The 24,370-nt window shown below is 40.9% G+C and overlaps 1 protein-coding gene across 1 annotated transcript; it reads right to left on the reverse strand.

The window, feature by feature from the left end:
* Positions 1 to 267: 267 nt before the first annotated feature.
* LOC117504493 (mRNA-decapping enzyme 1B-like) lies at positions 268 to 20,981 on the reverse strand. The gene is made up of 5 exons (XM_034163952.1): positions 20,595 to 20,981; positions 14,571 to 14,611; positions 12,598 to 12,725; positions 612 to 678; positions 268 to 427 (listed from the first exon to the last, which is right to left on the reverse strand). Exons 1-5 carry the CDS (start codon positions 20,745 to 20,747, stop codon positions 268 to 270), a joined length of 549 nt encoding a protein of 182 aa, XP_034019843.1. The 5' UTR covers positions 20,748 to 20,981.
* Between the last annotated feature and the right edge of the window lie 3,389 nt (positions 20,982 to 24,370).

Consider the following 24,370-nt stretch of genomic DNA (forward strand, 5'->3'; position numbering starts at 1 on the left):
TATACAAGATGACACTGCGGCAATATCGGATTAACAACCCCCCCCGCCCCAAAAATACAAAATGGCAATATTTAAGGAGACTTCTGTTCAGCCACTGTGTCTACTGGACTTACAGTTTTCACAAGAGCTTCACTAGAATGACAGTTGTCGACATTCTGAAAATATCGCTAAACTTTTGTGCAAATGTAATGGTGCACTTGTTTTAATTCTTATTATTTACATTTGAAATAACCTTCAGTCACTCAATCGATAAAACAAAAGCAGTGTTCACTGGTGTTTTCCTACCTTGTCGTATTCACTGCGCGCTTTGGTCAGCATCTGGATGATGTCGACCGCCTTCGCGTCGCCTCCCCTGCCTCCTCCACCTCCGTCTGGAGACAACCAACCGCCCTGCGACTGAGCCACGGCCTGCTCCTGCTGCGTCAGACTAAACAAACACACACACACACACACACACACACACACACACACACAGCAAAAGATTCTCAAACAGAGCCATTAAGCAAACATGTCACTATAAAAAAAAAAACTGTCATGTGCAGACGAAGACATCAGACACATGACGTCATTGTTTAACAAAAACAGACTTTTCCTGCCATAGGAGTACTTACATCTTCATCATCTGTGCAATGCGGTGACAGTCTTCCTTATCATAGAACCAAATCCCGTGGATAGCCACTGTTTTTGGGGGGGGTAGTGCAGTGTTGTGGGGCAAAGACAGACAAAAAGTACAAATCAAACTTTTGAACATCTTCATCAACAACAACGCTCCTGGTCTGGATTCGTGTCCCACAAGATATTCAACATGCGAGCTGTGTATTATTAACCCCTCAGGGTTTACAGTCAGGGTCTTAAAATTAGTCATTCCCAACCGGGCAAAAAGGGAAAACAAGACATCGGTGCAATTATACAGTGAAACATGGGCCCCAGGAGTCCCCTGACGTGCACGAATGCGGCCAGTCGAGGAGAAAAGAGCAAAGCTAACACACATTAGTCAGCACGTGACACAGAAGTAACAATGATGTGGTACATTACAGAATGAGGACGTCTGATAACAGATTTACTAAGTAGACTTTAGACATAATTATCCAGTTCTGGTGAGTGATGACAGACTCAAAATTTAGCAACTGGATTTAAAGGACAAGTTCACTTTTTTTGTAAACATTCGAGCCTTTGAGTGCTCTACTTTCTTTTGATAATCTCTTGCTATATAAAGACAATAATGTGTGTGAGATACTTATAGAAATCTACAATTCTGATCCCATCTACACCAAATTTGGGCCACTGGGCTCCACATGGGCATATTTAAAATATTTTTACGAAGCATTTAACACAATATGTGGATTCAATTTTCTTAATCTATACTGTTTAAATCATGGGCAGCCATTCTGTGATTATAAATAGCTTAGCGGTGCTTACTTTGCTGATGTCCTGGCCAACTAACAAATGGGATGGAAAAGCGTCAGTTAGCTGAGTGAAATTAATGCAACCCACACCCAATCCATCTCGAAGTTACCAAACAACCTAAAGCTAACAGGCAGGCTATCCTTGGTTTGGGTGTTTTACTAAAGCATATATTTGTGGACTGGGCAGTGGTTTTCATGACAGGTAGCTTGGTTGTTTGTATTAAAATTATGACTGGCTTATTAACTCACTGACCGTGGAGTGTTAGGGTTAGTGTGGCGTGGAGCTAATGTCAGCGAAGCTACAATACCTGCTAATGCCGCTAACATAAAAAAAATTAATACACGAAAATTTCGCTCAATGTTTACTGGAGCAGAGAGTTCTTAGATGATCAATTAAGGCAGTCCTCCCTATGGTATGTAGGCAAAATCAACACAGAATGTATTGCGTTGTTAACAATCAGTATGGTTTGTTTTTTCCCCCAGTGAACCAAAATTTCAGTCACATTCACACTGTAAATATTTTCAGTTTAGAAGGCCTTGCAATTATGTTTTATTTCTACGGTCATCTATGAGAAAGTTGACAGATTTGTCCAATCAGTACAGCGACTGCTCTGTTAACTGTTATGGGCAGACGCAGGTTGAGGAGCAGACCAACGTCTGAGCGAACCCAGCGCTAAATAACCAGAAAGTGGTTCCACAAACAAAACGACTTTATTCCCCCTCTAGTGCAATAATTAGTGTACAACATAAATATGTGGTTTGTCTGGTGGAGTGAAGGACGGCGCGCTCTCCAGCGCCCAAAAGGATCGAAGCCTCGGCGCTTCTGGACCCAGACTCACCGCCAAACACCCCCCAGGTGGACACGACAAACTGACTCTGTGAAGGATGGAAAAGGTGAGGTAAGTCAACAGAGCTACAGCAAATCTCTTTCAGAGGCACACACTATCAGCAACACATTCAGGTCTGAATTTAAGCTTTATGTAAATGAGCAGCTTCTCACAACAGGTGGAGGATCATCAGTCCGTACGCCACGGCAGTGAGAAGCAAACTGCACAATTCTCTCAATGTTCAAATAGCGTAACAAAATGCCAAATTACTATTAACGATCATTCAGACAATAATCATCTCTGATGTGTGCTGACAGCATGTGTCCCTCACCCGTCCTCCTTCACAGGCACGATGTGTCAAACCCTGGCGCGGTCCTCAGCATCTCACAAACGAACGTCACAAGGTCGAGTTCCCGGCAATTCTGCTTGAACCACTCATGGCTTAAATGCAGAACGCCATCTCATTATCTGCTTCAGCTGAAAGTCTTTAAGTTTACACGTGAGCATCATCCACAGGTGCAGCTAATAATGCTGATGAGGGTGAAGGACTCTTCTGCCAGCACCGTCTCCACAGACAAAAACCAGTTTGCATACCACCTGGAGAGCAAAGAAAAGAAAACAACACAAAAACATCCAGCCAAACCCCCCAACACACAACAGTTAACAATCTTAACGAAAGAGCTAACAGTTAGCATTGCAATGAATGATCACATGGGTCTGCTGTATGAACAGATGGATCAGTCAGCCTCAAGTGGCCATTCAAGGAACTGCAACTTTTTCCGTTTTTTTGGGTAGATGTCATGATTGAAGGGAGGTGGAGGCCCGGGTACACTGCTACTGTGTGATATAAGGCAGTGGTTCCCAACCTTTTTTCATTGGAGAACCCCTACTTGTACTTAAGAAAGGCCTAAGGGGGCCTCCAACCCCAGGCTGAGAAGGACTGACATAACCAAATCACATTTTCAAAAGAAACTGTTGAAAAATGGTATCGTTAGTTCTCTAAATAAACTTCAACCACATTTTTTTGTAGCCTGAGTGCACAGTAGGCCGCTACACTAACTTTGAAATGCAGCTGCCCACAGGATGGGTAACTTTGAAGATGAACCTGCTTCATTCCATATTGAACCCATATGATTTTTACAGACTGAGATGAAAAGATGTTTAAGAAAAACACAGATGGTGAAGAGTCACTGATTAACTTTGAGTCCCCGTCCACAGAGCTGTCCTGACATAGTGAGAGCTAAACACTAACCCTACTTTCCTGCAGCTGGTTTGTAAAAACTCAAACGTCTGCTCAAACTGACAAAACTCATCATATTCCAATATTTTTGAGCCTCTGTTAATGAAAGAAAGGATATAAACATTAGAAAAATCAATTAAAGCTCTTAGCAGATTAGAGGACACAAGACACGGTGACAGACAGAAAGCACAGACCAAAGAGGTCTGTGGTGGACCTGTCCATCAGCAGTCCCAGCAAAGAAGAAAAAAAAAAATGGACACATATTCCCACACAGACAGAAATGCACCAAAAAACACACGGCTACAAATGACGCTGGACAAGTCACTAAGGTCAAGCTAGAAGAGGGAAATGGTGCGGGAGGGAAGGAGAGAGAGAGCCTGGGAAAAACAGTCCCGTCCCAAATAAGTAACTGCAGTGGGAGACTGTCTGGTGGAGCCAAAACCACTTAGGGCTTACTGGGGATGAAGACAGTTTGACAGAGACAGACGGGCATATGGTTAAAGCCAGAGAGCTGGAAAATTGAGGAAAAATGAGCAAGAAGGAGATGAACTTGGAAGAACTAGTGAGGTGTGCTGACAGAGCATAATCACAACTCCATCAGGAGAGGAACGACTCGTCCGGAAAGCGCTTCAACTGGAAACAGAACTGGAGTTCTGCCAATGTATAAAACATCTCAACCTGAGCTAAAATGAGAAAAGAGGACACGAACCCGTGACCTTCTGACTTCAGGATGATTCATCTGACCGACTCTTCCGATTTGCACCAAAAAGAAAAAAAACTAAAGATAGAAAATCCCGACGTTTGCCGTCTTCACCTGCAGAACTCCAGTGGGCTGTGACCTCAATGAGACAGAAACCCCTCAGGGACAAAAACGAGAGTGAAGGAGTACAATCAGGTGTACCAAAAAAAAGGCAACTGTAGCCGCAAAGTTCCGCTGCCAGTGTGAATGACAGAGACAGACAGAGGATGTCTGCGCTGTGTGCATGACGCAAGCTGACGAGGGAATTGGACCACATGGGCGCACGACTTCAGCAGGACAACTAAACTCTGAAGAGCAGTGACCCCTTAAAACCACCCTAAAGCATGAATACCGTCAACTCCGAACACCACGTCCTCCCTCTTCGCTTTGAACGGGGCCTAATTTACACTTGAGGGAATCTCGATAAGCCGTAAACGCTCCTTTCAAACCCTCTGTGACAAAATGGGACAAACCAGTGAGCCTCTGGCACATGATTGATCTCTGCTAAAACCTCTGTTGGGATCCTAAAGCCTGGAGTTTTGTGTATTTTTATACCTGAATGCTGTAACCCAAAGAGAATTAGCACTTTCACTATAACAACTATCACCATCTACTCGGACAATTCCACTGGAATTGATCTAATTAATGTGTTTAGTTGCACTTGCTGAGCAACACTGCATTCCTCTGAGGTATAAATGTGCTTTGACAATACAGTCATTGTTTTTGGCTGGAACTCAAACTATGCAACTGGGACTTGTCGACTCAAAGCATATTTTTTTTGTCAAGGTTTTGTTTAGTTTTGTATATTTGAGCTATTTGTAAGCAGCATTCTTGTTCCGAGGAGGATTAGGTGTGCCATAACTATGCCATTAGCTTTGAGCAGAGCGCCTGCGTCCATCATGAGAAATGACATTAATGTGAGTTTGCTGAGGGTCTGTGAAATACAGGCTCCCTTACAGGCGCCCAAACAGAACTAACACCGAGTTTTTGTTTGTATATGAATGGAAGTGAATATCAAGAAGCAGTAAGCATTAAGACTGGGAGCTGCTGAATGCCCTTCCTGTCAAACGTATACCTTACTGTTGGTACTATTAAATTCCACTAGTAGGCATTGTGAAGAATCTACAATTAGATGTTTTGCTACTGAATCAGACTTCTGAGAAAACATTAGCCAAGCTGCTGCACAACACGACACTCCTAAAGGCACTGAGATAGTCTCAATACCTACTTTATTGCTGAAGAAGAAATCTCCCCAAAGGAACGACCACAGTACCTCGGCAACAATTTTATTGGAACATTTGTCAAAGAAGGAGCTAAACCAATAAAACACCTTGAAGAGACATTTACTACTGCAGTGCCAGATTATCGAGAGAGGAGCCATGCTGAGAGGCTTGTTTCAGAGAAAACCTAAACATGAGAGACTGGAGGAGGAACCTGAGGTCAGATTTAAGGGCTCAGTGGTGTCAGAGGCAGACCTGGGATATACGTTTGTTCAACCTGGAGGTAAGACCACATCCTAGTGACGGCTTGTGTTGATTACAACTACAAATCTGTGATAAAGCAAAAAAACAAAAAACAAAAAACACCACACCCCCTGCCGAAATGCCGTAATAGTTAGGTTATAAAGCACAAGATAGAGAGAAGCTACCGAGCTTAGTCAACTTTTTTACTCAACGTCTCAGCTTTTGCTCTTGTTTTACCATTCGTGTTCACCATCTTCTTTGTTTTCTTCTTCGTGTTTATATACAGCATGCAAGCTTTATGCCATTGACCTGTAGCCATTACTGGATAGCTCACTGGCCTGCACACTCAGTACAATCTGCTGAAGCAAAGTGGCGGCCATCTTGCCACTCCCAACTTATGCAGACCGCACATAGCTTATTAGAACGTCAACGATTTCAAGTAATAACTGAGTTGATTCTCTCATTTACTTATTTTTATTCTTCGGATAATCTATGCTTGCCATGATTAGCTTTCTTTCTTTCTTCTTTCTTTTCTTTTTTCTTTCTTTCTTTCTTTTGCTTAACTTGACACTTTCAATTACTCATATCTCACTGGGACAAATACTCAATTATAAAAATTATCATTCCTTAATCAAAGTTTATACAAGTTTTGCGGAATCATCAGCATATTATTATTATTATCTTTGCCTATATGCTGGAATAAGGGAGAGAAATCTTCAAATCATTGTTCATTACTTCCCATTTCAATCATACTTAGAGGTGAAATATTCGCCCACAGTCTTTGATCTGGTGATTTGCGCAGTTTATAGATGCACATAAAGGTTTTTTTTTTTATGACAAAGAATAAGGTTGCATGCGCCTCATTAAAGATTAATAGAAAAGCCTTCAGGAGCGGAACATCGGACTGGTAATATGACGGCCGGTTTGCTTCAAAATATTGGTCAATGAGCGATCCAGTAATATATGAGATCAGTGCTTTATGTATGCTCCTTGTCTTCTTCTCTTTTTTGTGGGAGTATTACAGCCACATGCAGGCCTGGTATATATACTACAGCGATTTCAACAATTTGGTGTGTACGCAGATATTTCCTGAAATGGTGCCGTGTTTATGCACACTATTTGAAAAGGACAAAGAAAAAGATTGTACAGGGAAAGTTCTGTTTCCATGTGGACAAGGCATCATTAGAAGAGCATGACAACGTGGATGAAACACCTCATCATTCCATTAACCCAACTGTTTAAAATCACCAGTATCAAATAATATCCAGCCCAAACACCTCAACTGTTGTATTTTTGAAGATCTTGAATACTTTTCTACTGGTCACAAAAAAAAAAAAAAAACAGCTGTGATGAGCAATTTTCAGTATTTTCTAGCACTTTATAGATTACGATGTATAATAATTTTTCATTCTAGGCCTACTATAGTTGTTCCCGTTGTGTAGTGAGTGCCTTGCATGGCAGCACCCGGACATCGGTGTGTGAGTGCATTTGTGTGAATGGGTGAATGTGAGGCATCATTGTAAAGTGCTTTGAGCTTATGACACAGATGGAAAAGTGCCACATAAATGCAGTAACCCATACCGAGCACAGCACATCAGAGTCCTGGAATGCCAGAAACAGCTGTGAATCTCATTATAAACTGATCAAAGTATTCTAAAGGTTACTGGACCCTCAACTTTGAAGAGAATGCCTGTGATTTGACCACAAATGGAATTTTAGACTCAAATATCAGTCAAATTAAATGTTGTAAATACACGCAAGCACAGTCAAATTTAGCAGCCACAGCCAAAATTCAAAACACTAACATGTCCACGGTGTAGATAATGCTTGAAATGCGAGGTGGCAAAGCGCAACTGGACCATACACCAAGAAAAACAAACAAATCATGCCTTTTTATCCCAGTTGAATTTCATGCTGCTGAATCTTGCTTTGTTCTGTGGTATATTGCCGCCATATATTTTTAGCTTGGGGCGCCACTTTGTGCCAACTGCCATTACGGCAGCACTGAGAGCTTCATGTTGTCTAATGATAGATTTCATGACCTCGCTGCACAGAGGTTATTACACGGTGCAGCCGGCAGCATTACCGGCAGCCTGGGGACAAAGTGTCCAAACAGCCTCACCAATCAGAAGACAGCCGGTGAAACTGAACTTCCTTTCTTGAAGCTGTGTTTCCAATTTTCTGGAGAGCATTCTTTCAGCACTGCACATGCAGTCGGTCCTGTAAATGCTCCATGAATGACGGCTTGTTCTGCCTGTACGTTGGCAGTGAGATGGTTGATGTCTCCCAGACACCCAAGTGCACCGTGACTCTGTTCTTTTGGCTCAAACCTGTCTCCTAGTTATTCCCTTCCAATTTTAGCTCATCTTTAAAGTGTCCCAAGAGCAGATAAAACTGGATGAAAATTCAAAGGGGTCAGTTATAAACGTTTATGGCGTTGGTCTTATTTCAGAGAACCTTCAGCTCATTTCTTGACCGTTGCGTATTAGTGTCACTACGACTGATACAGCGATACAGACTGAGATCCAAAGCAGGCATCGGGAATCGGCTGATATCTAAACAGCGCATTCTGAAGGATGATGTGAGACAATGAGAAAGGAGGAGGTCTGTACTGTTTGTGGCAGTGGTTCGTATGTGTTTATATTATCAGTGACTGTTGCGGTGTATCTAATCTCTCCCAGCTGGTTTTGTAGTGCCATCAGACTGGTGTCCGGCTCGTAAGTATATGCAGGTCTGTGTGCGCGGATAAGCTCGATGTCGCTCTCAGCGATACGAGGAGACAGGCCGATGGAATTCGAGACACCAGAATATCTCTGCTCCTTTTATGGCTCTATTGGCTCTGTTAAAATGAATGGCACGCTACAACACCTTTCCTTCACTCTCTATCAAGTTCTCCCTCGAGCTGTCTGCCAGTCTGACATTATGTGGCTGGAGACACACCTGTCAATTCAAAGTGATCTGATCACAGTGGCAGTTACAGCTTTAAAGGTACAAGGACGTGATCAGACGTAGAATATCAGGTAGGGATGTCATGATCCCTTTGTTTTTGTTTTTTTCTGAAACCGATCAGAGCCATTTAATATCAAGTATCTGCTGATACAGAGTCCCGATCCGACGTCTGCATTTCCCTAGATAATAAATTTGCACTGTAATGACATCAATTGCCATCCAGTATACATGCTTGACTGAACAGCTCTGCAAAGCCATCAGTAAAAAAAACAACACTTGCAATCCAACTGAATTATTCTTGATTTTCAACATAATAAACAGATTTTATATATGTCTTGTGTACAAGCGACATATGCGCTACTTCCATGTACAGACCCGACACAGTCTTGCAATGTGAAATTCATAATTTGATACGTATGGTCATTAACTGAATCATTCAGCAGGTGGCAGCACCGCATGTGACGGTTTCCTTGTCCATCCGATATTCTGACACAATGCCCCAAACATGGGTGCTTTAGAAATTATGAAAGCTTTGTCATGATAAATCTGCAGTACCCAATGACAAGTTTTGTTATTATCCATACTCACATGTCTACTAACCCATCGCTTAATTCTGGTTTAACTGAAATTGCATGTAAACAAACAGCCTATTTCATGTGTGCCTACCTAAACAAGTGCAGACACGTCCCACTGTGACAACTTTTATACTAATATACAAAAAAGTAACAGCAATTTATGTTAACAAAAGAAATCTCAATATGGCCCAAAATAGGGAGGTTCACGTGTGTTCATGGTGTATCTACCACAATTCAAAATTTTGGAGGCTGAACGTGCCACAGTTTTTCTATTATTTGATGGTGTATATTACAACCCCAAACTGATTTTAATGTTCACAGATAAATATAATACTTCACATAGCTAACAAACAAGATCAGTTTTGTTCAATTTACAAAAATACACTCAACAAAAATATAAACGCAACACTTTTGGTTTTGCTCCCATTTTGTATGAGATGAAGTCAAAGATCTAAAACGTTTTCCACATACACAATATCATCATTTCCCTCAAATAGTTGTTCACAAACCAGTCTAAATCTGTGATAGTGAGCACTTCTCCTTTGCTGAGATAATCCATCCCACCTCACAGGTGTGCCATATCAAGATGCTGATTAGACACCATGATTAGTGCACAGGTGTGCCTTAGACTGCCCACAATAAAAGGCCACTCTGAAAGGTGCAGTTTTGTTTTATTGGGGGGGGATACCAGTCAGTATCTGGTGTGACCACCATTTGCCTCATGCAGTGCAACACATCTCCTTCGCATAGAGTTGATCAGGTTGTCAATTGTGGCCTGTGGAATGTTGGTCCACTCCTCTTCAATGGCTGTGCAAAGTTGCTGGATATTGGCAGGAACTGGTACACGCTGTCGTATACGCCGGTCCAGAGCATCCCAAACATGCTCAATGGGTGACATGTCCGGTGAGTAACCCCACCGCCACCATGGGCCACTCGATCCACAACATTGACATCAGAAAACTGCTCACCCACACAACGCCACACACGCTGTCTGCCATCTGCCCTGAACAGTGTGAACCGGGATTCATCCGTGAAGAGAACACCTCTCCAACGTGCCAAACGCCAGCAAATGTGAGCATTTGCCCACTCAAGTCGGTTACGACGATGAACTGGAGTCAGGTCGAGACCCCGATGAGGACGACGAGCATGCAGATGAGCTTCCCTGAGACGGTTTCTGACAGTTTGTGCAGAAATTCTTTGGTTATGCAAACCGATTGTTTCAGCAGCTGTCCGAGTGGCTGATCTCAGACGATCTTGGAGTTGAACATGCTGGATGTGGAGGTCCTGGGCTGGTGTGGTTACATGTGGTCTGCGGTTGTGAGGCTGGTTGGATGTACTGCCAAATTCTCTGAAACGCCTTTGGAGACAGCTTATGGTAGAGAAATGAACATTCAATACACGAGCAACAGCTCTGGTTGACATTCCTGCTGTCAGCATGCCAACTGCACGCTCCCTCAAATCTTGCGACATCTGTGGCATTGTGCTGTGTGATAGAACTGCACCTTTCAGAGTGACCCTTTATTGTGGGCAGTCTAAGGCACACCTGTGCACTAATCATGGTGTCTAATCAGCATCTTGATATGGCACACCTGTGAGGTGGGATGGATTATCTCAGCAAAGAAGTGCTCACTATGACAGATTTAGACTGGTTTGTGAACAACATTTGAGGGAAATGGTGATATTGTGTATGTGGAAAAAGTTTTAGATCTTTGAGTTCATCTCATACAAAATGGGAGCAAAACCAAAAGTGTTGCATTTATATTTTTGTTGAGTGTAAAACATAAGATTCTGTTGACATATACCAGGGGTGGCCAAGTTTGGTCCTCGAGAGCCACCTTCCTGACACTTAGTTGTCTCCCTGCTCCAACACACCTGAATCCAATGAAAGACTCGTTAGCAGACTTTTGATGAGCCTTTCATTGGATTCAGGTGTGTTGGAGCAGGGAGACAACTAAGTGTCAGGAAGGTGGCTCTCGAGGACCGAACTTGGCCACCAATGACATACACCATGAATGACCTTTAACTGTACTGTTGTCTATAAATCTGTTGAATTTAAAATCAACAAATAATGGTAATTCACCATAATTAAATGTTTTATTTTTATTGTCACACTTTTTTTAAGCATGCCATAAATGTAAAAACAACTTCAACATGCTCTCTTTAATACTAGGGCTAGGAGACCCTAGGAATAGTGGGAAGCTCCCCTTTTAATTCATTTTATTAGGAAACGGAGCGGGCCGCGGCTTTATCTAAATTCTGGGTCTTTTAGTGAAGCTTAGGGCTCGTGGCCAGCGATCACCTTAGTATTTCTTCTGTTTTTCTTGTTGTTTAATGCTGAACAAATTATACTTTATTTGTTGTCTTTCTGATGCCTGATTCTGTTTTTTCTCTCTGTTTTAGGTGCGGCTCCATCCAGAGGTGGGAGTGGTGTCTACTTCTGCAACCCTTCCGTCCTGTGCACCAGCAAAATTTCTTGTATATTTGTTTTGTAAATTGTGTCAGTAGTATGGTTCAAGCAGAGAGTCACCCCTTTGAGTCTGGTCTGCTTGAGGTTTCGTCCTCAAATCAGAGGGAATTTTTTCTTACCACTGTTGCCTAGGTGCTTGCTCTGGGGGTTGGTAAGGTTAGAACTTACTTGTGTGAAGCGCCTTGAGGCAACTTTGTTGTGATTTGGCACTATGTAAATAAAAATAAATTGAAAGTTGCCTTTTTATAGAGTTAGAGGACATTTTGCAGGTTCAGTAACTCAATGAATAATTGACTCTGTTAATCCTGTGTATGTCCTGCTAATCACATTGAATATTTCATGTGGACATTATGGTTCTCACCGTGATTGATATCTAATGTTGTTAGCTCACGTGAAAGTGGGCAATGCCTTGACAGACAGGTCTATGGGATATTATACAGGTGTAACAAAACTGCTTGTTTGATTAATCGAATGCATCAAAATTCACCAGATATTCATCAGCTTCTCCCGATTATATGCCCTTTTAAGATGTAGATGTACAAAAGAATAACATTTACTGGTTTTGAGTTATTGCTTACACAAGCTAGATGGGAAGGACCAACCCACATAATCATCTAAATTTTGTACTGCAATGTCACCAGTGCAGTAAACAGTAAAAGCACATCAGATTTTGCAGTCAAAATTAGCCTTGTGGTGAACAAATAACATTCACAAAATTAAAAGATCACATCATGTTTTGCTGGCTTAGAGAAATATTTGCAAGTCTGTCAAGTCTGTCATTATGCTCCTCTTCTCCTCAAGACTTCAAAGACTAATAAAAGCAGAATTGACCATAAGTGTATATATGGAAGACACAAACATGAAGCTATAAATCCTATAGTGGCAGCTGTTACAGTGCCGGAGTCTCTGTGTGTATTTGTGTAGTGCCTACACCGAGCGTTGCGGTAGAGCAGAAAGGGGTCCTGGAGTTGAAAGTCCAAGTCTTTGGTGATTGGCTCTGTCAGGTTCTCCATGCTGAGTCTGTTCTTAATCGTGAAGCCATGGCGGGGAGACGCTAGTCTGAAATACACAAAGACATAACACAGAAATTCCACATGTTGACAATGCTTAAACAAGCTGCTGACAACTGGAACAAAACATTAAAAGAATGACAAACATAGTTGATGATGAATTTTACAACAATACCTTATATTAGTGTCCACAGAAACAGTTGCCATAAAAGATGTCAAACTCTATGCATCAACAAAGAGTTGTAATAATTTAATAATACAAGAATGATGCAGTTAATCACATTTTTCTTCAGCAAAGATTTGATGCATTATGTTTTTTTTCTTTTTGCTTACTTACAGATTTGAGTCAGTCAGATTTAATTACAGTGGGGGAAATAAGTATTTGATCCACTGTCAATTTTGCAAGTTTTCCCACCTAAAAAGAATGGAGAGGTCTGTAAGTTTTATTGTAGGTACACTTCAACTGTGAGAGATAGAATCTAAAAACAAAATCAACATATGATTTTTAAATTAATCATTTGCATTTTATTACATGAAATAAGAATTTGATCCACTGGAAAAAAAAAGACCTTAAAATTTGGTACTGAAAGATTTGTCTGCCATTAGACGTTTCCTGTAGTTCTGACCAAGTTTTCGCACACTGCAGCATTTTGGTCCACTCCTCCATACAGATCTTCTCCAGATCTTTCAGGTTTAGAGTTTCAGCTCCCTCCAAAGATTTTCTATTGAGTTCAGGTCTGGAGACTGGCCAGGCCACTCCAGGACCTTGAAATGCTTCTTACAGAGCCCCTCCTTAGTTGCCCTGGCCCTCAATGCTCTTACTGAGGGAAGGAGGTTGTTTGCCAAAATCTCACAATACATGACCCCATCCATCCTCCCTTCAATACGGTGCAGTCGTCTTGTCCCCTTTGCAGAAAAGCACCCTCAAAGTATGATGTTTCCACCCCCATGCTTCATGGTTGGGATGGTTTTCTTGGGGTTGTTCTCATCCTCTAAACATGGTAAGTGGGGTTGATTCCAAAAAGCTCTATTCTGGTCTCATCTGACCACATGACCTTCTCCCATGCCTCCTCTGGATCATCCAGATGGTCACTGGTGAACTTCAAACAGGCCTGGACATGTGCTGGCTTGAGCAGGGGGGCCTTGCTGCCCTGCAGGATTTTAAACCATGACAGCATCATGTGTTACTAATGTAATCTTTGTGACTGTGGTCCCAGCTCTCTTCAGGTCATTAACCAGGTCCTCCTGTGTAGTTCTGAGCTTTCTCAGAATCATCCTTACCCCACAAAATGAGATCTTGCATGGAATCCCAGACTGAGGGAGATTGACAGTCATCTTGTGTTTCTTCCACTTTCTAATAAATAATCATAACAGTTGTTGTCTTCTACCAAGCTGCTTGCTTATTGTCCTGTAGTCCATCCCAGCCTTGTGCAGGTCTACAGTTTTGTCCCTGGTGTCCTTAGACAGCTCTTTGGTCTTGACTATGGTGGACAGGTTGGAGTGTGATTGATTGAGTGGGTGAACAGGTGTCTTTTATACAGGTAATAAGTTCAAACAGGTGCAATTAATACAGGTAAAGAGTGCAGAATAAGAGGGCTTCTTAAAGAAAAATTAACAGGTCTGTGAGAGCAAGAATATTATTTACTACAATAAAATGCAAATTAATTATTTAAAAATCATACAATGTGATTTTCTGGATTTTTTTTAGCTTCTGTCTCTCACTGTTGAAGTGTATCTACGATAAAAATTACAGACACTGAACAACAGTAGCATTTGTTTCATTTAAAAATTCCAGCACAATAATTAACAAAGCTGAAGTCACATATTTCGAGATCACACCACAGACCTAATCAAATAATTGACTTTTTTTTTTCTTATCACCTTCTGTCATTACCTTGTGTAGATAAAAAGTGTGCCTTCCACCTCAGTCTTCTCCTGAAAACATACAGAAATAAGCAAATTAAAATAAGAATAAAATAAGAAAGAAAAGCTTGATATAACTGTGCCTTTGTGAAGGTTTTGGCATAAGATGAGATACTTGTCTATTTGATTTGTCTTCACTGGGTGAAATTCATGCTCACGTCCTCACAATAATCACTGAAATTTCTGACAAATCTGTACACGGCTCATTATTCATGGCGTTATTATTCGGTGGGACCAGGGATTAAGTCCCTTCAGCTGCTCCCTTGTTTTCACTCAGGATCCAATGTGAATCTACACCAAAACCAAGTGCACTAACCACTTGGCCACCACACATATCCCAGTTTCTGTCTGGAAGTAGTTGGTCAAATTAAATATAAGGATTATTACCTCTGTCAACAAAGTTGGAAGAGGTTATGTTTTTGGAGCCCACAATTTGTCATATATCGTTATGATGTTTTTACTGAAGATTCATATTCTGATAGTCAAGAACTGATTCAGTTTTCAAGGTCATAGGTCAAAGGGCAAAGTCAGGAAAAATCCCTATCTTTAACATTGAACAAATTCTAAAAATTCATAACTCAGACAAAAAAGATCAAACTTCTTTCTTCTTTTTATGCAGGATGGTATCCTTTATCGACTGACAAAGTTTGATCTGGATCGGAACCAGATTACAGCTTTTGTGGCCATTTAAATGTAACATTGAAAAGCACATCTGGTGTGCATTTTGCATTATATCTCAATCAAAAGTGTCTCAATCACTCTTAAGAGGTTCAAACTGATCTGTATTGTGGATTTGATTTTAACATTGAAAAGTCGTTTTGATCTATATTTTGTATTATATTTTAGTTTATGAAAAGCCACTTCTAACAGGACTTTGACCTTAAAAATTTTTCCAAGGTAAAAATATGTGAAATTGGAAACTAGTGTTGGAGGAGGTTTGCGCTCTACGAGCACGGTGCTCTAGTTATTAACAAATATTTACAGTTTTAGCCATGTTTCTTCTTATTCCTTTAGATAAGTCACTGAATATGTCTTGGACTTCACATTAATCATTAAGAAATATAAACACGATGGTACTGTATTTTAAATCTGTGAGGAGTTGGCACTTGGCATTCTAAAAAAACTGAATGAGTGCCTGTCAAAGAGAGAAGTGAGGGAAGCCATCAAGACACCCATGACAATTCTGAAGGGATTAGAGGCTCTTCTGTAGTTGTAATTGGACAAACTGTGCATAGTGCAACATTTGCCTGGTGGGCCACCAGTCACAACGTCATGGTGGAATGGAACAAAGTTTTTAACTAACAAAAAAAAAAGCAATAACCGATCTTTGCCTCCAAGCAAACTGTAGTTGAAATTTCAAATCTTCTTTTTAGGAAAAGCTTTCTTTCTGTCCCTTGTCTGTAACACTCCATCATGAAGGTGTTTAACTGGTGATGCAACAGACATAACTGAGACTCTCACGCATGCAGAGACTCTCCAAACACAGTTACAGAATACTATGTTTCTTGGTAGGTTCCATCTCTGAGCCATGTTTCGTTGAATTCTGAGTTGGCTTGAATCACAGCCCGCCTGATCCTTAAAAAAAATTGGCTATTAAATTAATACTCAATGCAATGTTTTAGATTCAACACTCAGTACACTGTGCCGTAATGGAGTTAGGACTTTAGCACGTTGGGTTTTAGTGACCCTTCCAGGTCACTTTGACATCCAGGAGAACTCATGGACCAGTTTCTTTACCACCTGCACCATAAATCCAAAGCAGTGCTTGTTCTTTCAATAAATGTGTGTAATCTGTACTATTGTGCTTTTGTCGTTTCAGTCCAATATATATATAACATCTGAGTCTGCCTCAGTCAAATGAAAAAGACTCAAATTTCATCTGAGGATCAGTTTTTGTGAGATATGTTTGCACAATATGACTGCCTGTAGCTACAGTATGTTGGTAGAACAAGTTATTCACCAACCAGGTTCAGTACCTGACTGCTTCTTTTTATCAGAGTGTGACATGCTGAAAAACAATGTTACGTTATTACATTCATTTAAGATGATATAACTCAAATTATGTATTTTAAGTACATAAATGGAAAAAAGGCATTCAATTGCATCATTAGTTCTGCTAACTTATTTGTGTTCACATTGAAGGTAAACAGTGACTTAGAAAAGAGAAACGAGACCAAACCAAAAGAAATAACTGGAATTGGTTACACTCAGAAGAATTAAATTGATCTAACAACTTGTCATAAATACTACTTGTTAAGTTCATTTGGATCAACCTAATTCATGTGAGTATTATCAATTGAAGAACTTTAAGTTGGTCCAACAGCTGTCTTTTTTCAGTGTTACTTTGTTAAAAGAAAACTGGCTTCACAAGTGATTATTTGTTTAAATAATAATAATACAATAACATGCTTTTGGAGGGCGATATGCATTTTCTGAGTCCCTCCGTTCACACCCAGTCGCCCCAAATGACAGATATTCGCCCTCGTCTAACTCGGGCGAATATCTGTCATTTGGGGCGACACACTTCTCGCCTTTTCATCTTTTCCTCTGCGGACATTTTTTTTTTCCCCTCTGCGGACAGTCCTTGGGCTGCGCACTTACAGCGGGCGGGTATAGCCAGGTAGCATTGACGTAAATCTACGATACCGGCCTAGCAACGCCCCGGTAAAGTGATAATAATCATATTTAATTTATCCACTTACTCTTGTCCTCTGAAAATGGAGTGACTGTGCATATGACTGTAATTCTTAAATGGATTATACAATAAAAAAAACAAACCAACCTTGAATTAAAGCTGACCATTTACATGACATGCACATTTCATTTCAACTCCACTGTGGTGGTGCATATGTAACAGTGGTCAACCTGTCTAAAACCAGTTTTAGCTAGTTTAATCCATCTAAAACTGGTGAATATTCCTATGAATATTCATATGACAAATATTTAGATGTCATATACTCTCTGTGTACATTTGATGTAATACATGTACATGTTGTCTGATAACTGTAGAGTAGTTTACAGGCTATTTATAATGTGGTAAAAATTTAGATAATATGACAAAAACATTAGGTCAGCGGCAAAGTATAGAGAATTTGGATTTTGGAGAGGGGTGAAATTGGCACAATATTAATAACATGCAAGTTGATACACTTGTATTAGAATGTTTTACTAACATTCTGATGGGTGCTGAGCCAAAAGGTGACTCTCTCGATCAACTGGTCAATCTTTGTTCTGACTCTCACCTATGGTCATTAGGGTTGGGTCATGACCAAAAGAACTAGAATGCAGGTACAAGCAGCTGAAATGGGCTTCCTCAGGAGGGTGACTGGTGTCTCCCTTAGACATAAGATGAGAAGCTCGGTCATCCGTAAGGAGCTCAGAATAGAGCCACTTCGCCTTCGCATTGAAATTAACCAGCTGAGGTGGTTTCGGCATCTGGTAAGGATGCCTCCTGGGCGCCTCCTTAGGGAGGAGTTCCAGGTATGTGCAGAAGGGAGGAGACCCCAGGGAAGTGACGAGATCACATCTTCACACTGGTCTGGGAACACCTCGGTATCCCCCCATCAGAGGTGGTTAATGTGGCCCGGGAAAGGGAAGTTTGGGGTCCCTTGCTGGAGGTGTTTCCACTGCAACCTGATCCCAGATAAGTGGTATAAGATGAGTGAGTGATGACTGTAGAAGCATCTCTGGAAACAAAGACTCCGATCAGACTGGGGTTGACAGTTTGGCTTGAGTTGGATTCAATCCGGACTGGTTTTTAGCTGGACAGCATTCAGATCTGCTTTTGAACTCCAGCTCATCGTACACATGCATCCAAACTCAAATAGTTTCAAGCAGAATTCAAGCAGTGTGTGTGTGTGTGTGTCTGGACTTACGCTGTGTTAACTCCTTTCTGTAATATCATGCAAGTGTTCAGGTTTACCTGTTTGAAGCCAGGAGAAGCTCTGCAATTAAATAATCCATCTCTCGCTGTTCATTTGTCCTCCTTGTCAAAGACAAAACACAGTCAGCCGCCACCTCCGGCTGTGACCACAACAGCCGCACGCCACGATGATACTTGCTCTCAAAAATTAAAAATTTTCAACTCTGATTGCTTACCGAGGTGACAAAGACAAACTGGACGCTGTTTTATATTTAACAAGGAGGAACAATAGACAACGAGGCATTGATTATTTTAGCTGCTTAACGTGAATAACTGTGATTATTACAGAAAGTTAACTTTTTAAGCTGCCAACAGATCCGGGGTTTCTGGTTTTAATAAAATGCTGCGCAAAAGACTACAATTCTGTATCTTTCAATTAAGTAAAATATTGTCCGTGTCATTATCATTGAAAAATTATGGTGCCTCCTGTTATCACCTGCAGTCTGTCACCGCAGATGACAGAAATTCTGCGGTAACAATTGCTGTGGCAGTTTCCATGATGCTGATATCTGAAAGAGAGCTTTACTGAGCATTTTAATCAATCAATCAATCAATTTTTTTTATATAGCGCCAAATCACAACAAACAGTTGCCCCAAGAGAAGACACTGTGGGTGCACGAATGTAGTGAATACGTTTGATGTCATGATGCCAGAGCTACTCAGATTCTAGCCACATTTCCGTTCAGACCTCCGTGAATCTTGCTCAAATCTCACTCAACTCACCTCTCAGAGGTGACAGAAAACAATCCATCTTAAATCTGATTTGCACCGTTCAGATTCAGGAAAAAAAAGCTATCTGGCTTGAGCTGGCCAACATCAGTCTGAACGGGGTCAAAGAGAAATATATTTTTGCCACTTCTTTTTAAGTAGGTGTGAAAAACGTATATGCAAGAATTTGGACAATCTGATAAACTTTTCCATAATTATATTTTGTCACACTGTGTTTTTGCCACATACATATGGGCCAAACTATGTTACCACATTTATCACAAAATTTTGTTATGATATATGTTTTTATGCAGTTATTTTACTTTTAGACAAATTTCAAAAATATGTTTTCCTACTTTAAAGATATTTTGTTTTTGCCAGCAAAAACTGTCTCAAACCCGTTTTCACCATGTAGCGAGATGAAGGCCTTGGGTCCTGATTAAAAAATTGTTCCCGCTAGCTTGGCTAATGGAGAATTCCCCTTTGGTTGACCTGGTAAAGGAATGGTCTTTACTGCGAGCCTTCCTGGTTCGATCCCACTGCCGTCCGGGCCACAAAGGTCCTACGGTCACAATCTGGTGTCACGAACAAGATGTGGGTAGTCACAGAACATGCTTAAATGCACCTGTGACTTCGAGACGAAGTCAAAAATGGTGGGGAGATATGTAGCGGGATTAAGGTCCCGGGTCCTGATTGAAAAAATGTTCCCGCTAGCTTGGCTAATGGAGAATTCCCCTTTGGTTGACCTGGTAAAGGAATGGTCTTTAGCGTGAGCCTTCCTGGTTCGATCCCACTGCCATCCCGGCCACAAAGGTCCTACAAGTCACAATCAGGTTGGATTTGAAAGGTTTTAATCATCATGATACTTCTAAAATGTCCCAACCTCATTCTGAATATGTACTTATTTAACTGACTGACTGCCGATTTTCTGGACAGTGTTCTTGATCTGGCTGGTTGCCATACAGATAATGAATTTTCTCCTCTTTTTTTTTTTCTAGGGTAACACCTGTCTGCTTCACAGGCAGTGACAGCCAGGTCAAACTAATTCCAAATACGAATGACATACTTTGAAATCAACTTGTAATCTGCTGATTTGCAAATAATAGAACATGAAGGAAAACCTTCAATCAACAGGGAAAGTCTGCACTTTACTTTGAACCCCAACATGGAGCGGTAGAAAGTTAAAACAATATGAATCTTGACATTGTCCAAATATTTTGAACTTAAATATGGAATTTTTTTAGTGGATGGTATGGTATTATAAAACAAAGGGGACAACACAGGATGACAGGTAACTAACTGTCTGACACGTCAGTGATAAAGCGCACCAGGAACTAAACTAACACAATGTAAGTTCAAACTCACCCACTCATGTGTCCTGTTGTTATAAGTATAGAGAGCGACTTGGCAAGCCACATCCACGATGTTATTGATGTATGGGTCCTGTCTCTGCAGAGCAGCTAAACTGATATCCAGTCCTTTGGCAGTCAGGCAACTGCTGTTAGCTCCAGCACTCATTGTTTCCTACGGAGGAGTTAGCTTAAGACGCTAACCATTCAGAAACACGCGATAAAAAGCCACCCCGATACAAGCGTAAAGAAGAAAAGAAAACCTCTCACTGCATGGTTGCCTTTCCAGAAAAGGAAACCGGGCAAAATAATTTTTCCCCCGAGTTATCAAGCTTTAAGTGTCATGAGTGAGTTTGTCATCCGCCATGTTTAGTCCGACAGACTGTAAACAAGAAGGCGTGAGCAGTCGCGCGGAGGTAACGGAACGTCATTCAGCCTTATCAATCAATCTGGAAAAATCGATGGACCAGCTCTTCGTGTGTGTTTCAAAAAAATTGATGTAAATATCGGAGTAACTACATAGTCTAGGCAAATGAAATTAAACAGACTTAATGCTGGGCTAAATAAGATTAATTCATCTAATTTTGAAAGAGAAATTCAAAGGTATGTGCATTTCCTGAATGATTTTGCAAGTTTTCAATGTGCGCATTGCCTGCAAGATGGCACATGTCAAGTCGGTCGACACACCAAACTGTCCAATCTTGCTCATATTATGGACTTCTTGGGGCTTCACAAAAATGTTTCCCGCACCCGTTTGACCATCTCTTCCAAATAACGGTGGTCGTCCAGCTCCTTTTGCCCTGCACAGACAGAACTTCCTCTATGAACTTTTGTAACATGTCGAAATCTGCATTGGAGTTGGTGCACTGTTAGCAAATTCTCTCAAAAATGCACACTGCGCAGTCTTGTTTGACTGTGTTTGAGCATACTCTAATACACAAAATGTCTTTTCGTTCCCAGTGAATGGCATTTCTATACCTGAACAGAAAAAAACATAAAATATCAAACATACGAGGTCTGTTAGAAAAGTATCGGACCTTTTTATTTTTTTCAAAAACCTGATGGATTTGAATCACGTGTGCTTGCATGAGCCAACCTTGAACCTTCGTGCGCATGCGTGAATTTTTTCACGCCTGTCGATTGCGTCATTTGCTTGTGAGCAGCCTTTGTGTGAGGATGGGTGTAGTCTCTCGTCGTTTTTTCTTTGCGAGGAAGTGGTGGAACGACTGGAGCAGCGCGACTGCATCAAATTTTGCCAGAAACCATTGTGGAAACCATTCGGATTATTCAGATGGCTTTCGGTGACGATGCTATGGGCATCACACAGATTAAGGAGCGGTACAACCGGTTTAAAGAAGTCCGCACAACGGTGGAGAGCGAGCCGCGCTCCGGGCGGCCATCAACATGCTGAAATGACCAGATCATTTCCAAAGTGAACAACGAGAGACTCCACCCATCCTCACACAAAGGCTGCTTACAAGCAAATGACGCAGTCGACAGGCGTGAAAAAATTCCCGCATGTGCACGAAGGTTCAAGGTTGGCTCATGCAAGCACATGTGATTCAAATCCATCAGGTTTTTTGAAAAAATAAAAAGGTCCGATACTTTTCCAACAGACCTTGTATAATTTTGAGTTGTTTCTGCACATGCTGTTAAAATTTGAGATCATTTGAACAAAAATTGGCCAAGTTATTAGATTGCAAATTGATATAAATTTTTCTGAAACAGTATATAAACACTTCCGCAGTGGCCCAGATGGGCAAATTGACTGACTGTAATGACTATATTTTTAAAATAATTAAACCGATGAAGTGTTTATTTCTATAATCTGAATATCTTATATAAACTAAATGTTTGGTCATCTAATTTATCATTTATATGGGTATATAGTAGAGGTGGGCGATACTAGGAATTTTGGTACTGAGCCGATACCAAGTAAATACAGGCCCAGTATCGCCGATATCGATACCGATACCGATACTTTTTCATATTTAAGCTTCATAGATCCAAAGGATCCAAAAGACCTAGGACAGAATTTCACCAAACACTGTACGTGACAACAAAATACTTTATTCTCACAATCAACATTTTTGTTAAAAAAATAAATCACTCACAACTTAAAACAAAATCTCCTGAGGTAGAGGACTGACAAACCACAATACAAGGGTGCGCTGCTCCGTGTTGTATGACACAGCGCAGCGCTGCTCTTACAGACAGAGAGTAGACTTTGATGAATCTGCATGCGGGAGAGAAAAAAAGCTTCAGTATCGATCTTTTTACACGAGGATCGTTCAATATCAATACCAGCACTGGTATCGATATTATCAATATTAGGATCAATCCGCCCACCTGTAGTATATATTAGATGTCTGTGACCCTTAATATGAATAAACAGGGTTTAGAAAATAAATTAAATATTTGAGATGTTTTTCTAAGAGAAAAAAGGAAACATTTAATTGTCATCTACACGCTCTAATGTTTTATGTGTTATCGGAGGAGGTGGTTGCGCGGAGACGAGGCGCGTTGGTGAAGGATGCTTCCTTTGATTCCAGCTTACGAAGGTGCCTTTGAGCAATACCTTTAATCCTCAAGTTACTCCTCATGTGTAGTTGAGCACTTTACGGCAGCATCATCATATGAGTGTGTGTGCGTACGTGTGCGTGCACATCTGCATATTATTATTATTATAATTATGGAGCTGGACTATATCAGAATTCCAGTCTTGTTTATAACTTCCAGAAATGTGCAAAGCCATCCCCAACTCCATTGTGCAAACCGGAAGTGGCTGCATGCACTTTCAGGAGTGGCACCTAATTTCGGATATTGTGCTCTGTTGTCCCCCCACTGAATGTCAAGGAATAGTATGTATTTTGTTGGAGTACAATTTTACATGATCTTCCATAACTGTGCATGGCCACTATCAGAATTACCCCCAGACATTGCACACTTCTGGAAGTGTGTAAATGTGTTTGTTTTGGTTGCTCCCATTTTTGCTGAAGGTTGCAGCAGCAGATGGTGTTTTGGCATAAGTTTTACGCCGAATGCTCTTCCTTTTATACATACAGGTGTGTGTGTGTGTGAAACCAGAGACCTTCTCACTGGTCGGCATGCCTACATAATAATAAGGAATAATGATAATAACAAAGTGATTTTCTTCCTTCTGATTCGAATGGCTGCACTTTAATTCTCAAGTAATCATCATAAGTAAATATTCCAATAATTGGAATATTTAATTCAATTCTATTTTAAAGTGATTTTTTTTCCGCTGGAAAATAAAAATGTTTTGTAGTGGCTGTATACATTTCTGAACTACTTTGTAGATTTATTTATTCAATTAAGAATAATCCTGATTGCCCCGCGGTTGAAGATGAGTGGGTGTGTGATAATCCTGATTGACATTTGTGACCCTTCCTGCTTCTGTCACCTTTCTCACATTTCCCTTCTGAGACACTAGGGGGCATTAAAGAGATGAGAAAAAGCAACAGACGACAGTGTTTCTGTAAGTGCCCTCAGAAGAGTTTTTGACTTACTTGCAAAAAAAGGGACACCCCTACAAACAGCTCAGGAGCCTTTATTTCTCTCTCTTTCTTCCCTTGAAAATCTGTCCATCTCCTCCTCCTCTTGTGCTTAAAGTGCATGGGGTGTTTTTATTGCTGCAGCCACTCTTCTGTCTGTTTGATGTTGGGTGATAAAGCCATCCATCCGTCCATTTTTTTTATACCCGCTTACTCCAAGGGGTCACAGGAGTCACCTAAGCTGCATGTCTTTGGGTGTCGGAGAAAGCCGGACCAT

Source organism: Thalassophryne amazonica, chromosome 22 (assembly GCF_902500255.1).
Source record: "Thalassophryne amazonica chromosome 22, fThaAma1.1, whole genome shotgun sequence".
Taxonomy (NCBI): Eukaryota; Metazoa; Chordata; class Actinopteri; order Batrachoidiformes; family Batrachoididae; genus Thalassophryne; species Thalassophryne amazonica.

Excerpts from the sequence above, each read along its gene's own strand:
- LOC117504493 (XM_034163952.1), bottom strand. The coding sequence starts at position 20,747 with ATGAGTGCTGGAGCTAACAGCAGTTGCCTGACTGCCAAAGGACTGGAT. Across the intron at positions 14,612-20,594 it reads ACAACAGGACACATGAGTGG|GAGAAGACTGAGGTGGAAGG; the intron begins GTGAGTTTGAAC and ends GTATGTTTTCAG. Across the intron at positions 679-12,597 it reads GCTCTACCGCAACGCTCGGT|TGGCTATCCACGGGATTTGG; the intron begins GTAGGCACTACA and ends CCCCAAAAACAG.